A 16575-nucleotide genomic window follows, 5' to 3' on the forward strand; every position below is an offset into this window, starting at 1 on the left:
AACTGCATGCAACACAGACAGATCTCATTTTCTTTAACAAATTATCACGATGCAGCACTTTTTGTTGCCAACCATACTGCAGATCAGCAAGAGCCACACTTCATGTTTTACCACTCAAAATAAGCTTTCGAAAGCCAACAGAGGAGATGAAGTCATGGGGACCAAGTACATTTCTGTCATTGCAAGATCAAAAAGCACCTGACATTGCAAAAGTTTGTGCTGCTGCTTCCATACCATGTTGAGTGCTTCAGGCAGCATCTGCAGCCTGAGCACTTACCCTTTCTGTGAGCTGTTTGCCTGTACTTCCTTCTTTATTGTGGAACAAGCACAAACAGCACGAACGTGATATATCTACCAGTCTGCGGGCAAGCCTGTTAGCTTGACAAAAGAATTATAATTGCTCTGATATGCTAATCCTTCAACCTCTCCAGTATACGGAGAGCGAATAACTAAAGCATAATGAGCACTTCACTGATCAGCTATGCAATGACATGTTTTTTTTGCATTAGCCCTCATTCTTAAAGCAGTTTTCTGCAATGACTGCATTAATGTTAACACGTTAGTTCCTCTAGATTGAATGCTCAGCCATGTGTCAGAAGCAATGGCAATTATGTAGGCAAAAAGAAAGAAAGGAGCGGAGTACACTTTTTGATTCCTGTTAAAGCAAAAGTTTCCCTTAGGAAGCGATATTTGTTGCTGGTTAGATGGCTGTTATGGATATAATGCAAATGGTGCAGCAAGCCACGCAAGCGGAAGATAATGGAAGGGGAAAGGGCATACATGCACAACAGTTACATGCAGGCAAGTGAGTGGTACAGTTCCCCTTTCTTTTTTTCATCATACTACTAGTACTAGAGCATTGTCACGTCTGCCATAACACATGAAGCATATTTCTCGTGTTAGCTGCAGCAGCAGGTAACAAGCAAAGTAGCCTTCACTGAACTTGGAACTGATCGCCTCCAGACTTATTTGCTGAGTCATTTCTAGTGGAGTGACAATGACCCTTTCAATGTGATTACTGATGTCTCTGCTCTTACAAGTGTGTGCCAATGGCCTTAGGCATAAAAGTACTGCACACCAGAAAACCATACACTTGGAAGAGGCAGGAATGAATCCATTCAGCTATACACTCAAATAACATACGCACAGATGAATCCAATGGTCAATTTTGTCCCAAAATCATGACCACACTGAAAATAAAGGAACACGAAGACGGGACGGGCACATGCGTTAGCAAGAAGTGGGTTTAGATTAGTTTGTTTCCTCAAGGAACAAGCAGTTGCAAGTGAGGGCCCATCCTGTCTATAAATAAATGAACACAGATATTCCCATAAGCAGAAAGCTGACGGGAATATAATCTGTCCATGCAAATAGAGTGCCTTGCTACCAGCTTTTGCATGAAAGAGAACTTTTTCAATATACGTGTGCATGACATGAGGGGGCTAGTAAATAGAACAGCACACTTGCTCCACATAAATGTAGACAAGCTGACATGCTTCTTGCTCAGCTGTTAATGTTAACCCCGTTTTACACTTACCTCCATCCATTAGCACAAGTTCACCATCCAGCACACGCTGGTCGTTGGCCACATAGTGAATGATGTTTGCCCGTGTGCCTCCAGCAACAACTGGTGGGTAGGCGAGTCGTTGGGCGCCACGTATACGACACTCTAACTCCATTTTTGAGTGCAACTGTGCTTCCGTCACACCTGCGTGAGATGCCCGCATCACCTCCGTCATTGCTTCGCACGCCACCTGGCAGGTCTGCTTCATGAGCTGCTGTTCGGCCTCAGACTTGATCAGCCGCATCTTTTGTATGAGCAACCGAGGGGATTCTACCGCCACGTTGTTCTTGTAGCTGTCGGCAAGCCGCCCGAGGATACCACTTGCTTCGGGTCGACTGGATGCTCGGTCATACCAGAGGGTGGTAGAGTACTTGGCTTTCAACAGCTTGTCGACATAGTTTTGAAGCTCCCCTATTTCATAAGCTGCATCTACACCCAAAAGATCTACAGCCCCGACAGGACCAGCACACGGTCCGTCCCAAAGTTCGGCGTGTGCATCCCGCTGTGGGACAAACATGACCGACTTCGACTCTCGTTGATCCGTGCTTGCATGAATCACCAGAGCACTGTCCGGCTCCTGGAAACCAGTCAGATACAAGAAGTCGGAGTTCTGACGAAATGGATAGGGTATTTTGTCAGACATGTACGCCTTGGTTGCAGAGAGGACGACAACTGCGTGGTTCTTCGTCGTCCTGGTTCCAGGTGAGCCGGAGATGGCACACAACTGCAAAATGTCATCGATGAGCTTTTGCCGCCTGTATACGAACTCTTGGCGCGTCAGGCCAGGTGTGAGCTCGTCTTCGCGGAGTAGGTGCGGGTGCGTAGCTGCCGTCGGCTGCCCATACAGTCGCGGCTGCCGCGAGCCGCACTCTGGCTTTGCCGCCTGGGTCTGACAAAGGCGGTATCCCGCTGCCGCAGCTCGGCCTGGAATGGGAGCAGCAGAAGATTTCTTTAATCGTAAACATCTTGTCTGTCGGTGGCTGACTTGAAAATTCGCAAGACTAAGCTGGCACCAGTCGAAGTTTATGGTTGTCCAGAAACGGAAAAGTCGGGACAGCTTAGAATATTGGCAGGAGCCAGTTCAGCCTCGATTACATTATGAAGGCAACAGCTAGTTGTCGTTTAACAGAGTCAAGCGTTTTAGAGTTAAGGAGTTTGAGACAGGCGCTGCCTAACACAGGCAGCGGTTTCTTGGGAAGCAAGGCCCTAGTAAACTCGCCCAGCATGCGGTCTCAGTTTCTATCGCCATACGTCTAACTTTTCTAGTTTGATCAAAACACGAAACATATAATGTCGGACATCTTTCAAAAGATGTCAATGTGCTCAATTTGCGCAGTCGAGTATCGGAGCCCACGCACACTTCAGCTAGTACGAACCGTCAAAGGACAGAGGGGCACTTTCGACAACGTACTCACAGGGCAGTCGCGATGAAACGCTGTACCACATGATTAACGTTGATGTTGAAGCGTACTTCTCTTGATAGATAAGACGTCAAAGGCTGCTAAGCTGTGAAGGCACCTGGCGGTAGAGTGATAGACCGGGCACACAGCTTCACACCAAGGCGAAGAACTTTAAAATAGCATTTTCGCCCACAAAAGAAGCGACAGCGAACCGCTAGTGCATCGTATATCAAAGCTAATGACAAACGTTTTTTGCTTAAGCCGACCACTCTGCAGGTGTTGGCGAGAAAATTTAGAACTTGTTAACTGCAGTTGACTAACGCGTTGTTGTTTGAATACTACTTTGTTTGCTGTTCATAGCGCAGCGACTTCAGCTGACGCTCACAACGTCCATTACGCTAGCTAGGCTTGGCCGTTTTTTTTTAATCAACATGTATGACCAGAGGGCGCTAGCAAATGTCTAAAAAATCGCTCGGCTCGCTCGGGGTTCAAGCGCGCCGCCCCAACCAGCGTGTTGCGCTATCGAGTGCTCAGTTGGCTTGGCGCTTGGCTCTATTCACGAGCGCCTCAGTGGCGGGTGAGTCGAAGGCTGGCGCGGCGCCGATCCATGAATCGAGAGGCCGGGCTCTTGACAGGACGACTTCATCTGGTCGTGACCGGGCAACAGGCGATCACGTTGACGACGAATTTCTCCTCAGGTAATTCACCGCCTTCAACATAATTTTTTTTTGTAGCTAACTTAGATTCTTCGAAAGTCTGTACTCAGTCACGTGCGATGTTCCCCTTCCCGTGGCGGACGTCCCATTGATTTAAAAAAAAGAAAAAAAGAAGACGGCTTTCTTTGGAACTTGCCCATGTAGTGACTTCTTGTAAGTCAATTTTTCTCCAATCGTCGTTCAAGTTTTTCGTGACATCGTGACTTATTCGAAAGTCTTAATTAGCTTATGGGAAGTTTGGAAGAAGCGCTTATCTGTTTTTAATCATAGCTGCCTATCCAAATTTTCTTTCTTTAGCTTTACTTTTTCCTTTCTTTTTTGCGCCCGATAAAGGAAATATGATCATATCTGGATGAAGAAATCGCGCTTCAGTGGTTCTGCTTTAGAAATTTGCAATGCCTACGTACATGGTAACCTGCGTAGTAAAGAACGAAATGTCATGAACACAGTAAATATCACTGAATTGATATTTGTGTTGACTGCTTATCCAATATGCTCAAATTTAAGTCAGTTTGCCAATGCACGAAAGTTAGACAGTCCGTTTTGATGAAAAAGCGATATCTTATTAGGCTGCCTGTTGAGATAATCTGAATCATATGTAAAAGAGCAGCACAAAGAAACAAGGCACTGAAGAGAAGACGTGGCGCGCGTGGACCACCAAGTGAGGTTAATTAAAAAAAGGCGGGGCATTTCATGCGTGGCATGCTATTATAGTGCAAGTCAGTGGGCACGTGCACATCTATAAACAAATCAACTAAAGCAAAGCACACAAGTTCTCCCACGTGTACGCACCTAGTAAAAAGAAAAATGTACGTGTTGGGCACAGTATACTGTCCGCTCATGTCCCGCTGAATGTAATTTTTAACCTGTTATAATAAATATAAAAAAAAAAACATCGCTAAAACATCGGGGTCAATGCCCGTGTTCGACCTATTCACGATGTGAGCGCGGTGCGATCTTTTACTGACAGCGTGTGTTTTTCGTAGACGCAGCAATGAGTTTTCATTGGCGTGTTCGTTTCACGGATCTTTTTGGGGACAGTTATATAGAGCATAATCGGGCACATTTTGTTTTCTGTCGCATTATTTTACTAGTTTAACAAACATAGTTGCGAATACGGTGTATAGTTCTTTAATGTCGCATTGTATTTAGCTGCTCGCCAGTTTGCGTTGCCGCGTGTTGTAGCGCATCGTCGTGTCCTATTCCTGTGTGCCGTGTTATTCGCGCCCTCTGACGTCACGAATAAAACAAAAGCTAATCGCTGAACTTCTTATAGGACTCACTTGTCGAGTGTGTTTCTGGCGATCTGCTGGCTTCCTTGTTATTAGCAACACCTTCAGAGCCTGATGTATAACAGAAAATATGGTAATGATTTACTGCCCGTCGGTGAGGTATTAAATCACATTAATGCTGGAAGATAAATATTTCGAGAGAAGCCTATCGCCTTTCAGATTGAGCACAATGGTAAGTTTGCGTATGTGCTTTCAGTTATTTGGCGCATGACGTGGCTAATAGCTTCCTTTTTAGCACAGTGATCACGGGCTGTGTTTTCCATCTCTACGATGACTTTCCTATCGTCAAGGAAATCTGGGGCATCAAGTTGACCTAACTTACAGTGCAAAAAAGCTTTGAAATACAAAAGCACAACGAAATATCAATATGCCTGCTACGATCGGGATGACCGCCCCCCCCCCCCCCCAAATCCACTTCACCCCCTTCTCTCCGCCATGTTTTGTTTTATTTTTTCTTAAGAGACAGGCGATATACTTTAGGCACAAGTCCACCAAATTTAGGGAGATTACAAATTCACTACTCTGACATCATTGTACGTAATTAGAAAATGCCACGCATTTTCAGGACGTGAAGGATGGCGAGTGGGCGAAGTTAAATTCGGAGGTTTCTAACGTCTACGGAGGAGTCACCGGCTAGTGTGAAAGACGGACAGGTGGACGGACGCACTGATGTACAGGTGGGCGGACAGATGGACGGCACTGGTTTTTGTTTTGTTTTTTTTTTGTTCTTGTTTTACAGCAGTGTAGCAGGTGTTACGATACGAGTGTGGACACCGGTACATCGCCGGACAAGGCTATAAGCCCCAAGGAGCGCCTCCTCTAAAAAAATGCGAGGCTTCTTTTATGCTTCTTTAACTCACATTGTCGTTTTACGAAACTATCGTGCGTCGTGAGCGCGATACCGCACCGCAATCGTGAGCTCCGTGTTCCTCTGCCCGATAATTCCACTTCATTACAGCTCTTCTGGCACTCCTTTTTTTAAACAAAAGGCATTTTGACTACCTTGGCGTATCGATAAGCGTGACTCGTATTCCAATATGATTTACCGTTGTAAAGCTCCCCGTAACCGCGCGATCAAGGCTACTTCACCTGTGTATTTATCCGGTCAAGCATCGCATATATTGAAGACCGGCCGTGTAGGGAGTTCTGCTTCGTCGTTTATAAACCACAGCTTGGCCACGTCCGACAGGTAGAAGGAGACGTAGGCCAACTTGGCGGCGTCATCCCATTTGTTGTGAGTACTCACTCGCTCGTACATTGAAATCCAGTCGTCAACGTCCTTGTGTCTTCTGTGCCTGAGAAGACAGGGAGATCTCGCAGACGCAGAGAACCGGCGCAGAGAACAGTAGGCGGTGCCGGTGGAGGAGTTGGAGCGGCGCTTGCGTCGGTAGGCATAATGGATGGTAAAATGCGATTCCGAAGCTCCAGGGTGATCGAAACCCAGCACCTCTACCACTTGTAACGGGGTTTATTTGCAGAGCAGAAGGCGAAGCAGTCAGCAGCGTCCGGCCAAGCGCAGCAAGCACGAGCTTATGCAGATGGCGATGCCCCTGAGGCGCCGAGAAATGCCGCTGAGGCCCCTCTTCTTCACTACACATGTAATAGTAACACACCAAAGTAGCCTAGCGTTTTGTACGTGTTGGTAGGTCATACTCAAGCTTACAGCACACAAAAAAATGGTATAAAGAAAGGCGTGGAATGCACAGAATTTGTGTGTCAAGATTTTCTTTGTACGTGTTTTTTTTTTCGTGTGCTATTGGATTGGATTGGATAAACTTTTATTTGGTCCTCTAAAACACAGATCACTGTGTTGCGGGCAGCTCCCACGTGGGGACTGAGATGCCAAGCTCCTCAGCCGCCTCGCGGGCTTGGTGGACAGCCCAGAGCTGATCTGCCAAGGACGAGCTGCGGATTGCCGCCTCCCATCTGGCAGAGGTGATGTTCGATGAATGAGCGAATTTGGTGCACTGCCAGAGCATGTGTTCTAATGAAGCCATTTCCCCACAATGTGGACAAAGATTACTTGGGTATAGGTCAGGGTACATGATGTGTAACATTTTCAAAGTAGGGTACATCCGCGTTTGCAAAAGCCTTAATGTAAGTGCTTGGGGCCGGGTTAGATTTCGTGTGCTATAAGCTCCACCGTAACACGCCGCGTTTTTTTTTTTTGAGTGACTTCTATCTATTTAGCATCTTCATAATCTTATAACCAAGCGTATTATCCTGAAGTTTCTGCAAAATTGTGTCCGCGCGTCAACTTTTCAAAACTATCACTTAAAGTGGCTCAATGTTTTTTCTTATTTTCATTATTTTTCTTTGTCGTTACGTCTTTATCAGCTTAAAGTTGGTTATCTACAATGAGCGTGCTTCGGTACCTGTGTGTTGCATCCAATCTATTTAGAATGATTCTTCATTAGTTAGAATGCTTATTAATATTGCGTGACTAGCACTCGTATGCGACCTGCTTACGTATATTGCGGTGAAAGAGATTCAGAAACTATTTCGCGTGGCGTCTGACGAACGCATTCTACAAGATGGTATCCTGGAAAAGTTGTGGAACATTTTTCTCTCCCAACTTTCGGGATAAATGCATGCTATCTCGCTGCAATGATTTTGCAAAAAATCAGGAAGTCACAATTTGCGCTACACCTACGTTGAATTGAAGTAACTAAAAACGTTGGTAACGACTGTCTTACCCTTTTCTTGGTTTGTAGAGCGTGCTTCTTTGTTAGGCTATCGCGTTAGCAGAAGCAGCCCAACCAAAAAAAGCGAAGGAGAAGTATGAGGTTGGTGTTTGGAACCCTAACTGTAATCATTTAGAGATATTTTTTTAATTGATTATATTATCAATTATTTAAGCATGTACATATTATAGGTTGCACTTCAGCGTGGAGCAAAGCCTTTAGCGGCGACTTGAGAGTTGTATGGTAGCAAGGTGAACTGAAGGCTAACGCTATGTGTATGAATAGGCCCGACTCGAGTTATATGCATGGAAGGTGCTATTGAACGGCGAAATGAACGGATGTCTCGCGACAAAAGTGGTGTAAGTTTAAAGATGCTATTATTTTCGGTATGCCGCAATGCGCTGTCGTGCCATCCTTTTTATTGGCGCAGTTGCAGAGTCGTTTGTCACCCGAAGAAAACGATTACACTTTTTCCCACTCTTTCTTCCTCCTTTTATCTGTTTTGCTTTGCTACTCTGCTAATACAATTCAGAAGGCATCATAGAAAGTCCCTTTTGTCATTCTGCTTGATATATAGGCAGAATGAAAAATGACGAGCTATGTTAGCATTGCTATAAGAGTGGCAAATCACTTTGAACTGTTTTATTCTTGTTGGCGAAGCTACCGGCATTTTTTTTATACGTTGGTTGTAGTTTTACTACCCATAGTGATACGAATCTCTAGCTCGAGTGAAGTTAGTGGTGCGATTTATTATCTCGTATTTATCAAGAATGAAAAAAAAAAACAGTACTTTGTGATCATAAACATATGAATTGTATGTTTCGATCAGGAAGTAATTTTAATCAGTGTTTGCCTCCTGTTGTTTTTGTTTTTCCTTCTGCTTTAGAAATAACCCAACAAATGCGAATCCACATGTGAACATCAGAGTAGTAAATTAACAGAACATGATAATCGATTAATTAATAATTAATGACGCCTTAACAGTGTCATTTGTGGTGGTTTCAGAATGAATGGAAAGTTTGCTCATATAATCGTCGTTTTGATCATCATTATTATTATAATCACGATCACCTCTACACTCTAAAAAAAGAGCGAGTAAAAAGGGTGTGTTTTGTCCCACAACAATAATCGTCATCTGTATTGCGTTCCATCCTTGCGCTATCGCCCCGCGCCCGGTACATTCCGGTCATGATCGACATGCCCATTATCAGGGTTACATTGCATTCTCGATAGGAAAGTGGCCAGCGCCGAGTTTTCAAGAAAGGAAGCGCACGCAAGCCTGATGACGATTATTGTTGTGGGACAAAAATACACCCTTTTTACTCGATATTTTTTTAGATGGATGGATGGAGATGGCTGTACCCTATAGATCGGGCGGTGGCTAGCGCCACCAAGCCATAATACTTAATGAACCAAAAACTAGATTTATTTTTTTTTCCTTAAATAGTGAGGTTGAGGTTTCGTACTTTGCGGTGAAGGGTTTAACTTTCACTCGTGCTTTGACTTTAGCCACCAATCAGATAACCTCCTTCTAGTTGATTCTACACGCTTAAAGTCTATTTTGCCCTCACTGTCCATAAACCCCAGTGCTTTGAAAAACTCTGCGCCATCATCCTGAACTATAGGGTGAAGCTCTTTACAGAACAATATCAAGTGTTTGGCAGTTTCTTCTTTCTCTCCACACGCACTGCATACCGTGTCTGCATACCGTGTAGCTCCACCACCGCCCCCTATCATACATTTTTGCAGGTTTATGACCTTTCCCGGGGACGATCTTGCTTTGTTACTGGGCTCGATATTAAGTGTCATACAAAGAGAAGCCACCAACACAGCTTGCGTCAGATACGCGAATTCGCTTTGAAACGTTAATTGTCATAATTGCTTTTTTTTTTTTTGCTGCGTGTGTCTCCTTCCATTTTTTATGAATGCTATCGAAGCAACACCACTTGGCGCGTTGCTTTTGTCGGATAACATGAAACTTACTTTGGGCAACACACCGATTATGTCAGCATCGCACTCCTGTGTAACAGGCGTTCTGTCGACATTTAGTCAGTCTTATATCCTTGGCGCCCACGGGTCAGCTGCTTATATTCGGGGCAGCAGACCACCGTCGCACCGAAATTCCCGAAAAACATGCGATAATATTATCGCGACCTCTCTCCCTGACGCCGCTCTATAGGAGAAATAATTCACATCTATACTCGGCAACAGATTTTCTTGGCATTCGAGCGAAGGCTACGGAGCCAAATCACGTGCATCCAACCGCCAGTGAAGGTAGCTCCAAAGTAGCGCCCATATTTTCAACGTTAAATATAAATGTTCCTCATTTCATCCGTCTACCGGATGATCTCGTCAATGAAACTCACAATGAATCCTTTTTTTCTTCTTCCTTGTAACAACGCCTACAATATCACTGCCACTAAGAATGGTTTGTTGTCTCGAAGCGTGTGGGTGTTTACAAATTTTATTTATTTTATTTATTCATACTGCAATCCCTATTACGGAGATTTTAGCAGGGTGGTTACAGATATAATTTTCACAATGTTGGCACTCAAGAGTGCATAAATTAAAAACAAACAAAAAACAGAACGGCATGATGTAAACAATCAGGTCAAATTTGCTGCAAACAACTTTAAGGACGACTCCATCACTTGGTTATTAGTTTGTTCATTCTACTGAGTTACTGTACGAGGGAAAAAGGAATATTTGAAGCAGTTATGCATCACTGTGACGTTGTTTTCGCTCCCCAATATTCAAGTGTTTTTTTTTTTCTATTCTCTTAAAATACCTTGAGTGCTGTTGTATTTGTTGTATCTATTGTTTCGATTGAAAACTATGTAGTCAAATTATTATGTGTACCTTCCCTACGTATTGCCTTACTGCGATGTAGCTGAAATGTAAATAAATAAATAAATACATAAAATTTATTTTCTACATGGAGCTATTTGAGACAGGACGCAGCTAACACCTGTGAGATATTCGAATTTCTTTTAATTTATGTGCTGTGACTTCGCATTTTTTGAACGCGTGATAAAGTCCCGCCTTTTTACGTGCACCTCACACTCTAAGCGGTGTCTGCGTGTACATGAAATGCTTATGGTGCTCCCCCGTCACTTTCCACAGCGCTACGAGACGCGCGCCAAAACGGACTAATTCGCGTGTCGTGCTACATGTGCAGAAGCTCCGCCTCCGTAGCTTTCCTCTCAGTGTCAAGAAAAGTTGTCGCCGAGTATAGCGCGTTCAAAAACTCCGCGCTCATCGGAAAAGAGCTGCCTGACAAAGGCAGGGTTTTTCTGTTCATTGCTTTATTGTTTTATAGGCAGCGCGCTTGTTTATAGCTATACAAGGTTCGAGTATAATGAAACACAATAATAATTTTTCAAGTCTTGAGTAGATTTGCGATAGTGGAAACCTGTGGATCTTATTCGTGCAATGTCGCTTCCTTTGATTTGCGCGTAGCTAGGATGGCAAACATATTGGAGTGACTTCCTTTTTATCTTTCTTTTCTCTGTGGTAATCATCGCCTTTCTCGTCTTCGCTCATTACGGACACACACAGACCACACACAAAACTTTTCAACGTATACAGGAACAGCTTTCCATGGCAGTAAGCGAGATTCCATATAAATTTTACATAGGTAAACAACAAGAGAAAAATAAAATGGAAAAAGAGGAAGCTGATCAGAACAGAAAAAAATGCGGCTTTCATGACGTACAGTATTGGCAAGTAGAAAAAGTATGTGCAGTGAGAGACTGCTGGCCCGGGATCGTTGCTGGCCGTAATCGGCCGTTTATCACGAACTTGCGGCTTTGTCACTCGTTTGTTTGCTATTCTGATCCTCTTTCTTTCTTCATATCTTCGTTTCGTCCATTCATTCCCTCCTCCCAGAAGACTACAGGTAGACGTTGCTTGCCACTTGGAAGCACTTGTCAACCTGCTAACAGCCTGCGTTTATTTTTTCGTGTGTGTGTGTGCCGTTGTATGTTTGTGTATGCATATCAAATAAATCTATTAATGATTCGATTGATTGATTTGTGGGGTTTAACGTTCCAAAACCACCATATGATTATGAGAGACGCCGTAGTGGAGGGCTCCAGGGGTTTCTACCACCTGGGGTTCTTTAACGTGCGCCCAAATCTGAGCACACGGGCCTACAACATTTCCGCCTCCATTGGAAAAGAAATCTAATAATGAACACCAGTTAGGACAAAAACAGTTCTTGCAGTTTTTTTTTTGCTTCAAAATATGTCGCACCACCTTTGAAGTGATCGCTGCTACTTATGAGTTCACCATTCCAAGATAGTCTCTTCCAAAAATGGTTGCTTCCGAAGATAATGGTAATGTCTGCAGTTTTATGTCTCAAAAGCACAGTATACGATAATGAGAGACGCCGTAGTGGAGGGTTCCGCGAATGTCGGCCACCTGGTGTTCTTTAACGTGCATATCGCCTCCGTCGAAATGCGACCACCACGGCTGGGATCGAGCACGTAACCTTCGGGTTCGCAGTCGAGCATCGGAAGCGATACTCCACTGTGGTGGACTGTCTTCCGAAGAGTCTCACAGAACGTGTTAGTGTCTCCTCCCATCGCACTGCGTGGTTCCGACCATATCAGTGCGTGGACCTCTGCGCAGAGGCCGTCCATGTAGTCATAGGTGGGTCAAGTGCGCACGTGGGGGTTAGATGAAATGGGGAGGCTGGAGCCGAGTGTGGAAGATAGTATACAATTGGTTATTCTTGAAGAGTTGGCATATTTTATACGGAGTACCTGATGTCTTCCTTTCTTGCGTCGGCGCCTTCAAAATATTTTTGCTAAGATTTTTTTTATTATTGCACCGCCCTTTCGTAAAGTTTTGTCTCGCAACGATATTGTGCATACTTTTTTGTGTGTTGGATAATGCACCTCACTGTAGACGAGGAATCGGCAGGCAATATAAACCCTTATCCCCCACTTTCAAGCTTTTGTTCCTTTAGCACATAAGGTGCATCCCGCACAAACGTAGGAATTTTTATTAGACACAGATAAGTGAAGAAGCGGTCACCTAGGTCCACCTAATTGATGGTCTTGTCTCCGGATCTCTTTATCGGCTCATTTAACACCGTCAACTCAAGCATTCTGCCGGATCCACGACATTCCTAAGTTTAGCGGGGAATAAATAAAACGTCTCAGCATCTGATATAAGAGGGCCGACTGGCGTAATTAAAGCGGGACTTTTAAATTGTCTGCGGTGCATACGCGCGCCAGAAGAAACAACGCAATTTTGCTTGTCGTTTTTCAGGAGGAATCCGCCCGTGCTAATTGATTAGGTAATTATTCAAGCACGCGCGAAGAAAACATTCATTACTTCTTTTGTCAGAAGTTGTGAACATTCACTGCAACCTGCACCGCTAGGCCGGAGTGATTACCATTGTTCTGTATAAAGCGCAGTATGCACGTACAGTGCAAGTGCAAGTACACATATATGTGTGTTCGCGCGCGTATATATATATATATATATATATATATATATATATATATATATATATATATATATATATATATATATATATATATATATATATATATATATATATATATATATATATATATATATATATATATATATATATTATTTTTCTCTTCATCTCGTTATAACTTGAGCACGGATGTGGAAAATTACTTTACCAAAACTGTGCACAATGTTACATGAATGAGAGCACCTAAACAAGACGGATACCAGTTTTTGCTGCTACTTCTTAAGACTTCCTGATTAGTTACAGGATAATTGGAAGGGAAACGCAGGCGTGCGTTTTCAGGAGTTTAATTTAATGTTCAAGCATACAATGTACCGCGACTCCTTTAAGTTAGCAATGCTAGACTCTGCGAAAAACCTCAGTATGGGTTTCATTGTTTTATTTGCTATGTACGTGATATACCCTATCGCACGCCAAAGGTTTTGGTTGTCGGCAAGCCCAAAGCCGAGATCTGTTTTTCTTTTTTCTTTAGTTCATTTTTGGGTTGAGAAAAAAGTAGGGGAGGGAGGGAGGGGGGACTATGAGTTTGTCATTCTGATCTGTCAGTCAAAAAGTAGTCCTTTTCTATTTGTCTGTTGCACAAATACTTCGCTGAGAGCGTGGTTGAAAGCTTCCGCACTTTTTTTCTTCTTTCTTTAAATTATCGCTTATTCTTTCTTACAATCTTTTTACTACTTGCTTTTTTATTTCTTAATGGTTGTTCATTGCGATTCAGAGCGCAAGCACTCTTTCTTTTTTTCTATTTTTCACTTTTTCGTTGCGCGAACATGGGTTACTTGTTTTCCAGGTTTACCCAGTCCATCGGGTCTACACTGGGCAAGCATGCGAGTTGCCCCGTATACCATCCTGGCGCTGTCTGCACAGTCTACCTGGGGTCCGAATCGCGCGCATCCTAATCCCCCTAGATCGATCCCCGCGGATTAGCAGGCGGGGAATGGAAAGGGCGGTGCCAACCAAACTTTCTGTCTGCCACTGCAGGCTTGCAAGATCATCCGTCTCCAGGCATGTCGGGTCAGTCTGCAGCTGCTCCGTCTACGTGTCTATGCGAGTTTCTTTCGTTTCTTGTGTTGAGAAGCGAGAGGGAGACCATCCATTTAGCGGCGATCGTCGGATTATCACTATAAATTACTCCGGCTGGGAGCATTTCTCATTTTCCGACGACGGAGCTGGACCGACGCCCGTGGGGAGAGGCTTCCGTAATCCTTTCAACGTTTTGCCCTGATGGTTGCGATGGGCATACGTCATCGCCGTGCGCTTGTATGGGTGGGGTTCACTATGTTCTACACGTACACATGCGACAATGTGCCGCACACGCGATTTGGCTGGGGAAGCAGTGAAGACGCGCACACTATTTAGTTCCCAGTTATCTCGTGCACGAACCCGGTCAGTGACTCACACGCATGAAAAATGGAGGAGAGAGAGAATAAAATGAGGAAAAGGCAGGGAGGTTAACCAGAAAATGGAGCATCCGGTTTGCTACCCTGCACTAGGGGAAGGGGGAACGGGGAAGAAAGATGTGAAAGAAAGCGAAGAATCACGCTGTACAACTTTCTATGAGGCACCACTGTTATTATAAGTATATGTGCCGTTAAAAATGATAGGTAACACTGCGCAATATCTATGCCTGTATGATTTGAAGGTGCACATAAGTGCTTTTATGTATTACCTGCTTCGCGATCTTACACTCTCGCTCGACGGTTTAGTGACAGTGGCGTTGAACCGCTGGCCACGAAGTTGCGAATTCGACTGCCACTCCAGGTCATCGGCGCGACCGGGCAAGTGCATGAGCCAGCGGCAATCGCAGCAGGAGGCATCGCCGACCATTCTGGCTCTTTTCGCCGCATTTCGCAGGACACGTAGCTTGTTTCCGCGATAGAAATGTTCCTGCATGTGAAATTGCCCTATAAAACAAATTCTTGCAAACGAGCCCTTTGCTTGAAGCACTTGCGAGGCAATTTGTATACGAAACGAAACATTCGTGGTTCTATTACGGCTCGAATGAAGACTGCATGCACCGCTTGTGAGGACTTGGAAATCAGGTGAAAGCTTTGCCTACGTCGACCCCGACTGCAAGGTTGAAACATTATTGCTGCGAGGGTCGGATACAAACTGTTCACGAGGGAGAGTTAGGTGAAACTTACGAAGAAATGGTGCGGAAGAAAAACTCCAACACCTGCTTTCTTCGCTTATTGCTGTCGTTGCAAATGATGTCACCGAATGTCGCAATGTATAGGTGGTGCTCGTGGCCTGAGCAACAACCTTTCATTCGCAGACAATCTGATCGCGCCAAATTTCGGGGGAATAAAAGATAATTTTTTTTTTCGCTTCGCGCACAACGTACTCCTTATTGACCCCTCTATCTTCACAGGCGTGGTATGTAGCTTCAGTGATTTGGCGCTAAACGACGGCGAATTAACGTTTCCCCTTTCGTATGTGCGCGAGCGCCTATAAGTGTTATTGCCGCGAACGGCCAGACCATATGTACCAACGCTTTCCTCTGCACGACGCTGCCGTATCTGCTGGGACGACTGTATCGCTGCGCGTGCGCATGGCGATGCGTGCGCTCCGTATCGCGCAAACACGCGAGAGAGTGCGAGAGTGCGGAACGCGACTCGTGCCGAAGCTCTGGCGTCGGGCGGGTCGCACATACATGGTGCTTACGAAAAGCCAGAGCCCCATTCGCCCCCCTCACTCTTTTTCTTGCCACCGCGACACAAGCGCGTGCATGGTGGGCGTCACTCCTCCTTGCGCTGAAGGAGGTATAGGAGGCTTTAATTAAACTGGGCTGTCGCGCCACGGCCGCCCTGCTCGTAAATCGGCTGTCGACGAGCGCCTGGCCGCTATAGCCCATGCAACGCGTCTCCGATGTCGGGCCTAATTAAACTCCGCTCAGGCATCCGCTCTCCGGCTGCTGCGGTACGCGCTACTCGCTGTGGGAGAAGATGGGGACGAGCAAGGGAAGCTGTTTCACCGTTGTTTTGCGCCCTCCCTAAAAGGGCCTTCATACAGCTCGCTCGCTTCCCCGGCCCTCTCTTGATCCGGCGATCACGGAGTACATCCCCGCGACGGCCCGTCCCGTGGCCCGCACGCGCTGCAGCCGGTGACCGTGCGGCAATCTCCCATAAACTTCTCATTTTGGAGTGCGTTGATGGGCTAGAGGGAAGGGAGAACCGTTCACGTGATAGCTGACGAGGCGTTAGAGGGCTCTTCAGTGGATGCCACTTATCATTGCAGCATCGCGTCATCGGCGCACTTTAAGGGAGAACCACGGTGTTTGTATACGGGCTCAATTCCAGCGCGTGTATGCCTACCGTTGCGCTCGCTCTGTCATGGAGTTAAGACGATGTTGGCGCTTTCCGTAAGTGGTGCTCGCGATAAGTTTAGGCCTATTTCAGATTGGTAGGCCT

The 16575-nt window shown here is 45.2% G+C and overlaps 2 protein-coding genes across 3 annotated transcripts in view; one reads left to right on the plus strand and one right to left on the minus strand.

Moving 5' to 3' along the window:
- LOC119179946 (xaa-Pro aminopeptidase 3) overlaps nt 1-3368 on the minus strand; it is a 10074-nt gene extending 6706 nt beyond the window's left edge. The window contains exons 1-2 of the mRNA XM_037431078.2: nt 2980-3368; nt 1538-2488 (exon numbers count right to left, since the gene is read on the minus strand). Coding sequence (XP_037286975.2) covers nt 1538-2488; nt 2980-3010 — 982 coding nt within the window. The 5' untranslated portion in view covers nt 3011-3368. The remainder of the gene's footprint in view (nt 1-1537; nt 2489-2979) is intronic.
- A 112-nt stretch (nt 3369-3480) lies between these two features.
- The window catches only part of LOC119163272 (uncharacterized), a 59015-nt gene continuing 45920 nt past the window's right edge, over nt 3481-16575 (plus strand). Inside the window, exons 1-2 of one of the 2 annotated variants that reach the window (XM_075882148.1) lie at nt 3481-3662; nt 5538-5649. The gene's annotated coding sequence lies outside the window, so the exon portion shown is untranslated. The remainder of the gene's footprint in view (nt 3663-5537; nt 5650-16575) is intronic. The other variant, XM_075882147.1, reaches the window with a different exon arrangement.

Source organism: Rhipicephalus microplus, chromosome 2, assembly GCF_043290135.1.
Source record: "Rhipicephalus microplus isolate Deutch F79 chromosome 2, USDA_Rmic, whole genome shotgun sequence".
NCBI classification, from domain to species: Eukaryota; Metazoa; Arthropoda; class Arachnida; order Ixodida; family Ixodidae; genus Rhipicephalus; species Rhipicephalus microplus.